The sequence below is a fragment of the Pongo pygmaeus genome, chromosome 13 (genome assembly GCF_028885625.2).
Source record: "Pongo pygmaeus isolate AG05252 chromosome 13, NHGRI_mPonPyg2-v2.0_pri, whole genome shotgun sequence".
NCBI lineage: Eukaryota > Metazoa > Chordata > Mammalia > Primates > Hominidae > Pongo > Pongo pygmaeus.
In genome coordinates, this window is record NC_072386.2 from 118,966,830 (window position 1) to 118,982,826 (window position 15,997).

At 50.8% G+C, this 15,997-nt stretch overlaps 1 protein-coding gene across 1 annotated transcript in view; it reads left to right on the top strand.

Annotated features, from left to right (window-relative positions):
* SWI5 (SWI5 homologous recombination repair protein) overlaps positions 1-8,223 on the top strand; it is a 13,524-nt gene extending 5,301 nt beyond the window's left edge. Inside the window, exons 3-5 of the mRNA XM_054501056.1 lie at positions 3,827-3,948; positions 5,193-5,287; positions 7,888-8,223. Coding sequence (XP_054357031.1) covers positions 3,827-3,948; positions 5,193-5,287; positions 7,888-7,952 — 282 coding nt within the window. The 3' untranslated portion in view covers positions 7,953-8,223. The remainder of the gene's footprint in view (positions 1-3,826; positions 3,949-5,192; positions 5,288-7,887) is intronic.
* Positions 8,224-15,997: the final 7,774 nt, after the last annotated feature.

Below are 15,997 nucleotides of genomic sequence, written 5' to 3' on the forward strand. Positions count from 1 at the left end.
TAATTTTTTGTATTTTTAGTAGAGACGGGGTTTCACCGTGTTACCCGGGATGGTCTTGATCTCCTGACCTCATGATCCTCCCGCCTCGGCCTCCCAAAGTGCTGGGATTACAGGCGTGAGCCACCGTGTCCGGTCGCATTTGTTCTTTTTCACACCACTATCCCCTCACTCACCCATTCACACACATGGAAACCACTTTCATTCCCCCAAACACATGTGCTGTCTCCTGCCTTAAGGCATTCGGATACACATTCACCCCTGGGTATCCATGGAGATTGCTGCCAGAATCCCCATGGAGTGATGACCAGAAAAAAAAAGGCTACATGTTCAATACAGACTCAACCATGCTTTTTTTTTTTTTTTTTTTTTTTGAGACAGAGTCTCGCTCTGTCACCCAGGCTGGAGTGCAATGGTGTGATGTTGGCTCACCACAACCTCCACCTCCCAGGTTCAAGGTATTCTCCTGCCTCAGCCTCCCAAGTAGCTGGGACTACAGGTGCGCACCACCATGCCTGGCTAATTTTTGTATTTTCAGTAGAGACAGGGTTTCACTATGTTGGCCAGGCTGGTCTCGAACTACTGACCTCGTTATCTGCCTGCCTTGGCTTCCCAAAGTGCTGGGATTACAGGTGTGAGTCACTGCGCCTGGCCAACCATGCTTTTTTTTCATCAGATATTTTCACTGTGAAACCCACTGATACAGAGGGCCAACTGTTTTGTCCCCTCTCTCTGCAATACTTTCTTCCACCTTTCTGCCAAGCTAAAGCCTGCTCATCCTTTAAAATTTAGCTTCCTCGGAGAAGCCTTATCCCCACTCCTGGGTCAGTCCAGTTGCCCTGTTAGACTCTCCCATAGTACACTGTACTTCAAAACATTTTGTCAGACTTATAATTCGTTTATTGGTTACTTATTCATTCATTGATAAATATTGAGTGTCTACTATGTGCCATGTACTGTTGTAGACACTGTGCAATCAGCAGTAAACAAAAGTCCCTTCCCTCATGGAGGTTACACTTCAGTGATGTAAAGCAATGTAAGACAATGAAAATAATGAAATGCATAACTTGTCAGGTGATGAAAAATGCTATAAAACAGCAGGAGGCCAGGTGCAATGGCTCATGTTTGCAATCCTAACATTTTGGGAGGCCAAGGTGTGAGGATTGCTCCAGCCCAGGGTTTGAGAACAAACTGGGTGACATAGCAAGACCCCATCTCTACAAAAAAATTAAATTTTTCAAAAAAATTCACTGAGTGTGATGGCACATGCTTGTTGTGCTACTCAGGAGGCTAGGGTGGGAGGATTGCTTAAGTCCAGAAGGTTAAGGCTACAGTGAGGTGTGATTGTGCTACTGCACTCCAGCATGGATGACAGAGCAAGACAGACCCCATCTTAAAAGAAAACTTAAATTTACAAAAGGCCGGGCACGGTGGCTCACGCCTGTAATCCCAGCACTTTGGGAAGCTGAGGTGGGCGGATCACGATGTCAGGAGTTTGAGACCAGCCTGACCAACATGGTGAAACCTCGTCTCTACTAAAAATGGAAAAATTAGCCAGGTGTGATGGCGTGCGCCTGTAATCCCAGCTACTCGGGAGGCTGAGGCAGGAAAATCGCTTGAATCCGGGAGGCGGAGGTTGCAGTGAGCTGAGATTGTGCCACAGCACTCCAGCCTGGGCGACAAAGCGAGACTGTCTAAAAAAAAAAAAAAAAATTAAATTAAATTTCAAAAAATATTAAAAATCAGGAAAAAGGGATAGTGAGTGATTGAGATGTTACTGTTGTAGACAGGGCTGTCAGAGAGGGCCTTTCTGATGGGGCGATACGTAAGTAGAGCTTTAAGTGGAAGCATCTGGAGGAAGAACTTCATTGTTGGGTGCTTTCTCTTTGGGGCTAGGCTATGCCTTCTATGAGAGCAGTGGGCTGGGCTTGATGTCTCATTCATTGCTGCTCTCCTGGACCCTTTGTCAGTTCCTGGCAGAGAGTGCTCACTCATTCCTCTAAGTGACTGGTTACAAGCCACTAACCTAAAACCAGGAAGACCATCTTCCTTGGTCCCTTCTTGTATCACGTATAGACAGCTCATCCAAAATACATTTCCTAAAGATTGGCTGTGTACTAGGCAGTGGCCTTCACAGCTTCTACAGGCAGAAAGGGCAAAGATGAAAGCCCCAAGGAAGGGTTTTATCCAATGAGATTATAAACCCAGTGACAGCTGGGCATGGCGGCTCACACCTGTAATCCCAGCACCTGGGGAGGCCGAGGTGGGCGGATCACTCGAGGTCAGGAGTTTGAAACCAGCCTGGCTAACATGGCAAAAACCCTGTCTCTACTAAAAATACAAAAATTAGGCAGGGAGCAGTGGCTCATGCCTGTAATCCCAACACTTTGAGAGGCCAAGGTGGGTGGATCACCTGAGGTCAGGAGTTCGAGACCAGCCTGGCCAACATGGTGAAACCCCGTCTCTACTAAAAATACAAAAAAAAAAATTAGCCAGGCATGGTGGTGAGCACCTGTAATCCCAGCTACTCAGCAGGCTGAGGCAGGAGAATCGCTTGAACCTGGGAGGCAGAGGTTGCAGTGAGCCGAGATTGCACCATTGCACTCCAGCCTGGGCAACAAGAGTGAAACTCTGTTTTAAAAAAAATACAAAAATACAAAAATTAGCTGGGCATGGTGGTGTGCACCTGTAATCCCAGCTATTCAGGAAGCTGAGGCAGGAGAATTGCTTGCACCCAGGAGGCGGAGGTTGCAGTGAGCCAGGATCATGCCACTGCGCTCCAGCTTGGGCGACAGAGTGAGACTCCGTCTCAAAAAAAAAAAACCACCACCACCAGTGACATTGTAAATGAGAGGAGAGCCCAAGACAGACCTGGAGCAGATTCTCTGGGGTCAGACTGGGGACAAGGGTAGGCCCATTAGTTAGGATTGGGTTTGACTAGGAGTGAAAGAAAACCCCAAATAACAGTGGTTTAAACAGTTCATTGGCACCAGGCCTCCATCTGGTTCCACCACATCTTCAGTGTATGACTTGTACCTTATCATCCAAGATAGCTGCTCAGCTCCAGCACTGCATCCACATTCCAGCCAGCAGGAAGGAAGACGGCCAGAGAAAGGCATGCCCTCTTCCTGGGAGGACAATTCCCAGTCATTGGCTGGGAACAGTGGCTCATGCCTGTAATCCCAACACTATCGGAGACTGAGGCTAGAGGATGGATCACCTAAGCCCAGGAGTTCGAGGTTGCGGTGACCTATGATCACGCCACTGCAATCCAGCCTGGGTGACAGAACAAGACCCTATTAAAAAAAAAAAAAATGTTGTGGGGTGGGGCTAGGCACAGTGGCTCACGCCTGTAATCCCAGCACTTTGGGAGACCGAGGTAGGCAGATCACGAGGTCAGGAGTTCGAGACTAGCCTGGCCTATATGGTGAAACCCCGTCTCTACTAAAAAATACAAAAATTAGCCGGGCATGGTGGCGCATGCCTGTAGTCCCAGCTACTCAGGAGGCTGAGACAGGAGAATCACTTGAACCTGGGAGGTGGAAGTTGCAGTGAGCCAAGATCAGGTTACTGCACTCCAGTCTGGGCGACAAAGCAAGACTCTGTCTCAAAAAAAAAAAAAAAAAAAAATCCCAGATGATTAAGTTCTACTTGCTGGAACTTAGTCATAGGGCCACATCTAATTCCAAGGAAGGCTTGGAAATGCAGTCTTTATTCAGGGGGTTAGGGTGCCTATTAGCAAGCAGAAGCAGCGAGTGACTACTGGGGGAATGTAGGCTGAATTGTGGATAACTGGTCAGTCTGGCTGATGACTTTTTCTGCCTCTCAGAGGCCATCGCCCAAGTCTGGCCAGGCTGATGGGACCAGCGAGGAGTCTCTGCACCTTGACATTAAGAAACTGAAGGAGAAGAGGGACATGCTGGACAAGGAGATCTCCCAGTTCATATCTGAGTTAAGTTTCATTCGGTTCCCCATCATGGTTAAGATAACTGTGGGCCAGGCATAGTGGCTTATGCCTGTAATCCCAGCACTTTGGGAGGCTGAGGCGGGTGGATCACTTGAGGTCAGGAGTTTGAGACCAGCCTGGCCAACATGGCAAAACCCTGTCTCTACTAAAAATACAAAAAATAGCCGGGCATGGTGGTACGCACATGTAGTCCCAGCTACTTGGGAGGCTGAGGCAGAAGAATCGCTTAAACCTGGGAGATGGAGGTTGCAGTCAGCTGAGATCACGCCACTGCACTCCAGCCTGGGTGATGGAGTGAGAATCTGTCTTTTTTTTAAAAACAGAAACAAAAACAAAAACAAAACAGATTTAACTCTCTAACTGCCCAGTAACTGAAAAACCCAGTCGCACTGGCCTAGCATAGAAATAGGACTGTGCGCTACTCGGGAGGCTGAGGCAAGAGAATAGCTTGAACCTGGTAGGCGGAGGTTGCAGTGAGGCAAGATCGCACCACTGCACTCCAGCCGGGCTACAGAGCGAGACTTGGTAAAGAAAGAAAGAAGGGGAGAGGGAGAGAGAGAGGAAAGGAAAGAAAGGAAAGAAAAAGGAAGGAAGGAAAGGAAGGAAGGAAGGACTATGCTTCTGGATTCAGGACATATCAGCAGCCTCTCAGATAGGGAGATGCTCAGGCTGTGGGAGGGCCTGAACTAGGACCTGGAAAGCTATCTGGGATGGAAGCTGTTGCTCTCCCAGTCTCTGGAGCCATGTTCTCCGCCTCTGCTTCCCTCTGCACAGACTCCATTCTCTCTCTGCTGGTGGAGTTTTCAGTGTGTAGGGAAAGCTGGCTCTTGAACGCCTCCTGGAGTTCCCCACACCTCTTGTTCCAGCCACATGGCAGAGACTGAGCTGCCTTTGAATGTGCGTTTCACACTTGAGGGGATCCACCTAGCTGTTTGGATCATGCACCCATCTGCGAGTCCCTCAGCTGTGGCCAGGGTCACATGGTACCACTGTGGCTGGAGACCCCTCCCTAAGGAGACAGGACACATTTGCCAGGAGTGAGGACCTGGGAAGATCCCCTGCCCTGCTGTAAGCTTCATGAGGGCAGGGCCTATCTTGCTGTCACCATATCCCTAGGACCTATCACCGAGTAGACCCTTACAGATGCCTTATTACTGTCTGAGCCTGGGGCCATCATCTGCTTTCTTAACTGGGCTGTCTTTCCCCCTCTCTCCATCACTCATCCCAGAGGCTACAGTGTGGATGAACTGGAGGACCACATTACCCAGCTTCACGAGTACAATGACATCAAGGATGTGGGGCAGATGCTGATGGGCAAACTAGGTGAGTAGTTGGGACTCCAGAGCCACAAGCAGGCATCATAGGGTGTCGTCTCACCTAGGGGTGTTGGGTTTTGCTCCTGGGCCTCCTAACTTGCCAACTTTCACGCCCTCCGCAGTTGGCCTGCTCCTAGGCTGCCCCAGCCCCTCTCCTCACCAGCCTCTGCTCTCCCTGGCCACCTAGGTTTGTTCCTCAAGTACAGAACCTGCTTTGAAGCTGCAGCCAGGTTTGAGCGGGGCTTGCCCATCTGCCAGACTGAGAACTCAGGGTCTCCCCAGTCTTCTGGGACCTACTCAGAGTGATCGAGATACCGTCCATGCCTCAAGTGGCTAGCTTGCTAAAGAGGCAGCAAGTGCTAGGGTGACCCTTTGTGTCTTAAGGAAGTATTTTGTTCCTCCCTGAACAAAATCTTGCTATCTAGAGGGCTTTAGCCGAGGCACCAACACCTGCGTGTCATGCTGGCTAGGACAGCCTACCTTGGAGGTGGGGAAATGTGCAGGTGGTCCCTACAAACCCTTCAGTTCCATCCCCTGGCTTGGAGTGCTGGGCACTCTGATGTTCAGCAGCCAGTGACCCTGGGGTCGTGTTCAGAGCTGGGCTGTCTGCCCAGTTGCTGCGTTGAGTTTTGGCAATTGTTGCAGAAATGCCTTCAACATCCAGGATTCCACGGCAGGGAGGGCTTCTCTGTGTTTCATTGGACAATGGGCCCCAGAGGAGGAGAGGAAAAAAACTGGAGGTGGGAATTATAGATGGATGAAAAGAGGTGGGTGATCAGGGCCCAAGAAGATGGGGGTGTGAAGGGAGTGTAGCCTAGTGGTTAAGAACACAAGCTCAGCTGGGCACAGTGGCTCACACCTGTAATCCCAGCACTGTGGGAGGCTGAGGCAGGTGGATCACCTGAGGTTGGGATTTCGAGACCAGCCTGACCAACATGGAGAAACTGTCTCTACTAAAAATATAAAATTAGCTGGGCATGGTGGCACATGCGTAATCCCAGCTATTTGGGTGGCTGAGGCAGGAGACTCGCTTGAACCCGGGAGGCAGAGGTTGTGGTGAGCTGGGATCGTGCCATTGCACTCCAGCCTGGGCAACAGGAGTGAAACTCCATCTCAAAAAAAAAAAAAAAAAAAAGGCCGGGCTGGCTGGCTCGCACTTGTATCCCAGCAGCACTTTGGGAGGCCAAGGTGGGTGGATGACAAGGTCAGGAGTTCAAGACCAGCCTGGCCAACACAGTGAAACCCTGTCTCTACTGAAAATACAAAAATTAGCTAGGTGTGGTGGCACATGCCTGTAATCCCAGCTACTCAGGAGGCTGAGGCAGGAGAATCGCTTGAACCCAGGAAACCAGGAAGCGGAGGTTATGGTGAGCCAAGATCACACCATTGCACTGTAGCCTGGGTGACAGAGCCAGACTCATAAAAAAAAAAAAGAACACAAGCTCTTAGTAGTGAGAATCAGCATCATGAGGCCTGTCACTTCCAGGTCATATGACCTGGAGCCAGTGGCCTATCCCTTTTTTTTTTTTTTCGTTAGACTGGGTCTCACTGTGTCACCCAGGTTGGAGTGCAATAGTGTGATCTCGGCTCCCTGCAACCTCCGCCTCCCAGGTTCAAGTGATTCTAGTGCCTCAGCCTCCTGAGTAGCTAGGAATGCAGGCATCCGCCACCATGCCCAGCTAATTTTTGTATTTTTAGTAGAGACAGGGTTTCACCGTGTTGGCCAGGCTGATCTTGAACTCCTGACCCCAAGTGATCCACCTGCCTCGGCCTCCCAAAGTGCTGAGATTATAGGCTGAGCCACCGCATCTGGCATCCTTTTTGTTTATTAAGTGAACATTTACTGAGCAGCTGCTCTGTGCCCAGCACCCTACAGAGTGCTGAGGACACTTTGGTGAACCAGACAATTTAAGGTCTCTTGCTCTCATGTGGTTTGTTTTCCTGTTGGGGGTGGAGGAATGCCCAGGAAGTAAGTGGACTCAGCAGTTAATTACAAAATGTGTTCGGTGCTATGAAGGCGACAAAGGGCAGAGATGGGGAGAATATTGAAGTATGAACAGGGGGGTGGTGGGGGTAAGATAGGTGGTCAGGGGAGGCCTCTGAGGAGAACCCTTCCTCAGGAGAAAGGACCAGTCTTTGTGGAGAACAGAGGAGGAACAGCATCATAGAGGCTGCAGAGGGGCAAACTCGAGCATGTGGGCCATGCTGAGGAGTCTGGAATGTTCAGCAGGCACAGCATACAATCAGCTTACATTTGAAGCAGATGAATCCAGCAGCTCTGTGTGGAGAATGGAATCGAGGGAGCTCTGTTTCATTCCTCTGCAAAATGGGGTGAGGGTCCAAGGAGTCCTTGTAGGTCCATTGTTGAATACAGTGGCTGGCACATGGCGGAGCTCCAGCGTGGCCAGGCGGGGCCCGCGGGGGACAGCCTGGAAGGAGTAGCAGGGAGCTTACCTCAGCCAGTTAGGCGAGGCACAAGTGTGGGGACCGGCTTGAAGCCAGAGATGGTCCTGGGTGAGTCAGGGCAGTGACACCGGCTCGGGGCATTCGCTATACTCCCTCCCACCTCTCCCCACTGCACATTCAGCCTGCCTTCCTTCCTTTCAGCTGTGATCCGAGGTGTCACCACCAAAGAGTTGTATCCAGAGTTTGGACTGGACATGAATGATTGAGCAGGCTCATCGCCCCTTGTCCACAGCCCCCAGGGACAGAAGGGTGTGGACATGATAAATGCTGAGAGCCCAACCAGCACACCTAGAGTTTCCAGCAAGAAAATGCCAGAAGCACTTTTCTAGAGAGCCTAAGCCCAATCAGGAGGAGGCTAGAGAAGAGGCGGGCAGGGAGGAAGGGGCGTTCCCAGCTCCAAGGTTCCTGAAATGTCGCAGTGATACTTGTGTAGGGGTACATGTACTTTATTTGTCAATAAACATATCTGTACACTGATTCCCTCTTCTCCAATAGCCCCCAATAGTACCTGGGATAAAGAGAGCGTGCCTTTGATTAGAACAGGCTTACATGAGCCAGGCATTGTGCTAAGTGCTTTATATCCATTGTCTCTGATGCTTAAAATCATCCTGTGAGGAATTAGCATAATTATCCCCATCTTACAGATGAAGACGTTGAGGCTCAGAGAGGAGACAAAGTGACTTGCCCAAGGTCACACAGCTAGTAAGTGGCAGAACAGGGATTTGAGCTCAGGTCAGACTCAAGCTTGTGCTTTGCAATACTGCCTTTCTGGGCTGGGAGGAAGCAGGCAAGAGCTTAGAGTGGGCCAGGTGTGGTGGCTCATGCCTGTAATCCCAGCACTTTGGGAGGCTAAGGCAGGAGTTCACTTGAGGCCAGGAGTTCAAGACCAGCCTAGGCAATGAAGAGAGACCCCCCTCCCACCCCCCGCTTTCTTTTTTCTTTTTTTTTTTTTTGAGATGGAGTCTCACTCTGTCACCCAAGCTGGAGTGCAGTGGCATGGTCTCGGCTCACTGCAACCTCTGCCTCCCGGGTTCAAGCAATTCTCCTGCCTCAGCCTCCCGAGTAGCTGGGACTACAGGAGCGTGCCACCACGCCCATTTTGGCCATGATGGTCTCAATCTCTTGACCTCGTGATCCACCCACCCCAGCCTCCCAAAGTGCTGGGATTACAGGCATGAGCCACCATGCCCAGCCGAGAGACCCCCTTTTTGTTTAAAAATTATGTTCTGTATTCCCAGAGGTAAATTTTTTTTTCTTGTTAAAAATTAATTTTGGCCGGGCGTGGTGGCTCACGCCTGTAATCCCAGCACTTTGGGAGGCTGAGGCGGGGGGATCACGAGGTCAGGAGATCAAGACCATCCTGCCTAACACGGTGACACCCCGTCTCTACTAAAAATACAAAAAATTAGCTAGGCATGGTGGCGGGTGCCTGTAGTCCCAGCTACTCGGGAGGCTGAGGCAAGAGAATTGCTTGAACCCGGGGGGCGGAAGTTGCAGTGAGCTGAAATTGTGCCACCGCACTCCAGCCTGGGCAGCGGAGTGAGACTCCGTCTCAAAAATAAAATAAAATAAAATAAAATAAAATAAATTTTGCCGGGCACAGTGGCTCACACATGTAATCCCAGCACTTTGGAAGGCCGAGGAGGGCGGATCACCTGAGGTCGGGAGTTCGAGACCAGCCTGACCAACATGGAGAAACCCCATCTCTACTAAAAATACAAAAAAAAGTGACCTGAGATTGCACCACTGGACTCCAGCCTGGGCGACAAGAGTGAAACTCCGTCTCAAAAAAATAAAAAAGTAGCCGGGCGCAGTGGCTCAAGCCTGTAATCCCAGCACTTTGGAAGGCCAAGGCGGGCAGATCATGAGGTCAGGAGATCGAGACCATCCTGGCTAACACGGTGGAACCTCGTCTCTCCTAAAAAAAAAAAATACAAAAAAATTAGCCAGGCGTGGTGGCGGGCGCCTGTAGTCCCAGCTACTCGGGAGGCTGAGGCAGGAGAATGGCGTGAACCCAGGAGGCAGAGCTTGCAGTGAGCCGAGATCGTGCCACTGCACTCCAGCCTGGGCAATAGAGCAAGACTCCGTCTCAAAAAAAAAATAAAATAAAATAAAAAATAAAAAAGTAGGCCGGGTGCGGTGGTTCACACCTGTAATCCCAGCACTTTGGGAGGACAAAGAGGTCGGAGACGAGGTCAAGAGATCGAGACCGTCCTGGCCAACATTGTGAAATCCCATCACTACTAAAAATACAAAATCTAACTGGGCGTGGTGGCATGTGCCTGTAGTCCCAGCTACTCTGGAGGCTGAGGCAGGAGAAACACTTGAACCCAGGAGGCAGAGGTTGCAGTGAGTGGAGATCACGCCACTGCACTCCACCCTGGCGACAGAGTGAGACTCCATATCAAAAAATAAATAAATAAATGTACGTATTAGGGTCTGGGTGCAGTGGCTCACGCCTGTAATCCCAGCACTTTGGGAGGCTGAGGCAGGTGGATCATTTGAGGTGAGGAGTTCGAGACCAGCTTGGCCAACATGGTGAGACCCCATCTCTACTAAAAGTACAAAAAATTAGCTGGATGTAGTGGCACGCACCTGTAATCCCAGCTACTCAGGAGACTGTGGTAGGAGAATCGCTTGAACCTGGAAGGCTGAGCTTGCAGTGAGCCAAGATCATGCCACTGCACTCTAGCCTGGGCAACAAAGTAAGATTCCTTCTCAAAAATAAAAATAGGCCAGGTGCAGTGGCTCACACCTGTAATCCCAGCACTTTGGGAGGCTGAGGCAGGAGGATCATGAGGTCAGGAGTTTGAGACCAGCCTAACCAACATGGTGAAACCTCGTCTCTACTCAAAATATAAAAAAATTAGCCACGCATGGTGGTGCGCACCTGTAATCCCAGCTACTCAAGAGGCTGAGGCAGGAGAATCTTTTGAACCTGGGAGGCAGAGGTTGCAGTGAGCCGAGATCACACCATTGCACTCCAGCCTGGTGGACAGAGCGAGACTCCATCTCAAAATAAATAAATAGATAATAAAAATAAAAATAAATAAATAAATTTTAGGCCAGGCGTGGTGGCTCATACCTGTAGTCCCAGCACTTTGGGCGGCTGAGGCAGGCAGCTCACTTGAGGTCAAGAGTTTGAGACCAGCCTGGCCAACCTGGTTAAACTTGGTTTCTAAAAACCAGCCATGGCCGGGCGCAGTGGCTCACACCTGTAATCCCAGCACTTTGGTAGGCTGAGGCGGGCGGATCACAAGGTCAGGAGATCGAGACCATCCTGGCTAACCCACCTCCAAAGGGTGCTTTGAGTATTTAGTGGGCAACTGCCCACAACCGGGCTCCTAGGGTTGTGCTAGACAGCGACTCATTACCCCCACACCCTGCCATCAAGTGTCCCATGCCTGTGCTCTGGTCCTGGTCCAGACTTCAGACACTCTTCTGCATCTATCAGCTCTTCTAGATGAAACACACAGCCAGGTGTGGTGGCCCACGCCTGTAATCCCAGCACTTTGGGAGGCCGAGGAAGGCAGATCACATGAGGCTAGGAATTCAAGATCAACCTGGCCAACATGGCAAAACCCCATCTCTACTAAAAATACAAAAAAAAAAAAAAAAAAGAGGCAGGCATGGGGGCACATGCCTGTAGTCCCAGCTACTCGGGAGGCTGAGGCAGAGAATCGCTTGAACCTGGCGGGTGGAGGTTGCAGTGAGCCGAGATCACACCATTGCACTGCAGCCTGGGCAACACAGTGAGATTCTGTCTCAAAAAGAAACACACACAAAAAGCACAAGCCTCAGTGACAGTGGCCCCAGGCAGCAGGCATTCTCATTTCTGGGATTTCCTTGTTATTTCTTCCACTTTCTACTTTCTCCTCATGTCAACAGGTTTTCACAACCACCTTTGAGCTAAGTCCCATAATTGTTCCCATTTGGATGAGGAAACAGGTTCCGAGAGTGGAAACAACCTATCAAAGTCTCACAGTGAGTCAGGGGCAGCTGGAACCAGCACCCAGGGCTGTCTAACCCCATTCCACACACAAGGCCTCACACCAGACTCTTACCAAACCAGATGCCCCCTGGGAACAAGATTTTGTCAGATTCACGTCAGACGACATCCTTTCCACCTGCATCTCACACACTCTCAGCATTTGCCTTGATGAACGTGGCTCTGCTCCTTTTCCCTTAGGTCTTGGGTGAGCGCTAGTGACCTCGCTGGAGATAGATAGAACCAGGACTATGAGGGGCTTCTGAGGCTCTCACGTATCTTAGGTCCCACCCAGCTTTTTTTAATTTAATTTATTTTTTTTTAATTTTGAGATGGAGTTTTGCTCTTCTCCCCCAGGCTGGAGTGCAGTGGCGCAATCTCAGCTCACTGCAACTTCCGCCTCCTGGGTTCAAGTGATTCTGCTGCCTCAGCCTCCCATGTAGCTGGGATTACAGACATGCGCCACCACGCCTGGCTAATTTTTGTATTTGTAGTAGAGACTAGGTTTCACCTTGTTGGTCAGGCTGGTCTCAAACTCCTGACCTCAGGTGATCCACCTGCCTCAGCCTCCCAAAGTGCTGGGATTACAGGCGTGAGCCACCGCGCCCTACCCAGTGCTGCCCAGCTTTTGCCTTGCCTGAGACAGTGAGTGCCTGAGTGCCTTCCTTACCTGCTCTCCTCCCTTAATGTTCTGGGCCACATGGGTTTGTCTTTTGTGTTTTTGTTTGTTTGTTTTTTAAGACAGGGTCTCACTCTGTTGCCACAGGCTGGAGTGCAGTGGCACAACCCTGGCTCACTGCAACCTCCACCTCCTGGGTTCAAGCGATTCTCCTGCCTCAGCCTCCCAAGTATTTGGGATTACAGGCACCTGCCCCCATGCCTGGCTAATTTTTGTATTTTTAGTAGAGACAGGGTTTCACTATGTTGGCCAGGCTGGTCTCAAACTCCTGACCTCAAGTGATCCATCCGTCTCAGTCTCCCAAAGTGCTGGGATTATAGGCATGAGCCACCACGCCTGGCCGGCCACCTGGTTTTATGGTGGAAGAGGGGGAGGAGAGGGAAGGGGCCAGGCTCTGAGTGGGTGGGAGCCCCATGAGAGGTGAGCCCTTCCTTGAGGTTTTCTCACCTTACACCATGTTCTCTATGTGGAGAGCTGGCTGGTCTTGCCTCTTCCTACACAAAAAAACCGTCAGGGCCAGGTGCTGGGGAGCCCCAGTCTCTGGGTCCCTGCCACACAGTGCTCACCTGCCAGCGGGAGGTCAGAGACTCAAGCAGCCATGACAATATGGATAAAACGCTGCCACACGGTTATGGAAGCATGTTGGAGCTGCATCCAACTAATATGGGACACTGGGAAACTTCCCGGGGGAAGAGACATCCATGTCTGTCCAGTAGGAGGCAGCCACGTAAGAATGTGGGAGAGGGCTGCGCGCCTGTAATCCCAGCACTTTGGGAGGCCGAGGCGGGCAAATCACCTGAGGTCAGGAGTTCGAGACCAGCCTGGGCAACATGGCAAAACCCCGTCTTTACTAAAAATACAAAAATTAGCCAGGCATGGTGGCACACATCTGTAATCCCAGCTTCCCAGGAGGCTGAGGCAAGAGAATCACTTGAACCTGGGAGGCAGAGATGGCACCACTGCACTCTAGCCTAAGCAACAGAGTGAGACTCTATCTCAAAAAAAAAAAAAAAAAAAAAAAAATGTGGGAGAGTATTCCAGAGGCAGAAAACTTAGTTGGCCCAGGACACAAACGGATTTGGTCTCATTGAAAGGTGATCAGGGGTGGTGATTTGCAGGCTATGTCCACTTGGATTCTTGGTGCACGATGAAAGTCTCCCCCAAACACAATCGTAACCCAGCTCTGCATTTTGGTTCAATCTTGAGGCACCCAGGGAGGACACCTGGAAGGAAAGCGTCCACCTAAGTCTGTTTCTCTTGTGTGAGCTCAGCTCTCCCAGGTGTCATAGTGGGCACGGCCTCGAGGGGGCAGTGTCCACTCAGAGATGTGCCCAACTGCCCTGGGAAGCAAGCCCTGGGAGAGAGCCTTGTTGGAAAGGTTCCAGCCTGCCAGGCCAGATTCACGAAGGCTGAATCCTCAGAACACATAGAAGAGGGGGTTCTCTGGCAGCACCCCTCTCAGGAGTTTGAAGCAACCAGGGACAGTTAAGGAGCAAGCAGTTGCGAGATGTGGATTCCTCAGGGCGTGCCCCCATGTGCTGGAAAACAGGTGGCAGAGGTTACTCTGCCTGGTGTGTACACGTATATGGTTTGTTTGATCATATCCGGTATAAACCCTACTTGAAAATATTTATCATCCGGCACCTACGGAGTTCAAAATACTAATGCAGTACAGCCTGCACTGTTGTCCCCGGGGACTGAAAGGGGTCATTTTTGGGTGGCCTGACAGAAATGTGTCACAGAGCAGTGTCACCAAATAGTGCCCCACTCTAGTTTTGCTCAGAAGGGGCCACATCAGTTGGGCAGGGTGTGCTGGCTCATGCCTATAATCCTAGCACTTTGGGAGGCCAAAGCAGGACAATCAATTGAGCCCACGAGTTCGAGACCACCTTGGCAACATAGTGAGACCTATCCTCCACAAAAAATTTTAAAAATAGCCAAGCATGGGCCGGGCACAGTGGCTCACGCCTGTAATCCCAGCACTTTGGGAGGCCGAGGCAGGCGGATCATGAGGTCAGGAGATCGACACCATCCTGGCTAACAGGGTGAAACCCGGTCTCTACTAAAAGTACAAAAAATTAGCTGGGCGTGGTGGTGGGCGCCTGTAGTCCCAGCTACGCGGGAGCCTGAGGCAGGAGAATGGCATGAACCCGGGAGGTGGGGCTTGCAGTGAGCTGAATTGCGCCACTGCACTCTAGCCTGGGCGATAGTGCAAGACTCCGTCTCAAAAAAAAAAAAAAAAAAAACAAAGCCACGCATGGTGGTACCCAGCTACTCAGGAGGCTGAAGTGGGAGAATCGATCCAGCTCAGGAGGTTAAGGCTGCAGTGAAGCATGATCACACATTGCACTCTACCATGGGTGATAGAGTGAGGCCCTGTCTTGAAAAAAAGGAGGGGCCACTTGGGGAGAGAGGGAAGGGAGGAAGCCCAGGCCAAGGGCCCAGTGCCTCTGTAGTTGGGGCTAAGGGATGTTGGGGCCCCCAACCCTGATTCTTTGGAGGAATTGGGAGGAAAGCTCCAGGTTCCACGTCATGTGGATGGGCCTGAGAATGAGGTGAAAGGTAACAATCACACACCCAAACCAGTTATGAGCCAAAGGTTTCACCAGATAAGGGATTGATGGCCACAATCACCAGCATATTTACAATTCTGTGGGTCAAACAGGGAGCTGAGTCACCATGCCCCGCAGTATCTCATTGACTGCCCCCAACAACAGAGAGTGGTTGAGAGTCCCCATTTCCAAATGGAGCAAACTGAGGCTCAGGGGGATGCAGATAAGTAGCGAAGCTATCTGATTCCAGAACCTGGCTGGGTAGCCACAGTGTGCTGCCTGCCTCCCCAGTGGAGCCTCTTGAGTCTCTTATCTGAGGTCAGGCATTACTAAAACAGGAATCAGAACTTGAACCCAGCACTCTCCAAGCCCTTAAGCCTCAGGTCTTAACCACAGAGCCCTGCTATGTTTCTTGTATGTTGTATCTGCCCAGGGCCCTGACCTAGCAGCCAGGTCAGTGGCCAGAAATGAACAGCCTCTGCCTTGGACTTGGCCTGGGCCCCTCCTTCCTGGTTTCTGTAGGTAGCCTGCTTGGCTTCCTTCCCAGTGAGCCTCTCATTCCTAACATCAGCAACTCTGGACAGGAGTAAAGTCCCTCCTGACCTTTGACTCCTTCAGCTTCTCATGTTCATCCCACAATCCCAAAAGTTCTTGGCGGAATAATCATTGTAGCAGCTAATGAGCACATTCTAACTTGGAGAACATTCTCTGTGCCAGACCCTGAGCCTAATGCTCTGCCTATCACATGTGTTCCTCATGGCCACCCTGAGAGGTAGGTAGAGTTGTCCCCATTCTCCAAATGAGGTAAATGAGGCTCAGAGAGCTTAAGTCACTTTCCCAAAGAAGCACAGAGAAGGAGCAGACTCAGAGGTTGAAGGGGTTTCAAACACTTGCTCTTTAAAGGCCAGGTACTAATTCCCAAACTTCTGAGTATCACAATTATCTGAGGGAAATTTTTTGTTTTGTTTTGTTTTTGAGACAAGGTCTTGCTCCGTTACCCAAGCCGGAGTGCAGTGGTGTGATCAGGGGGCT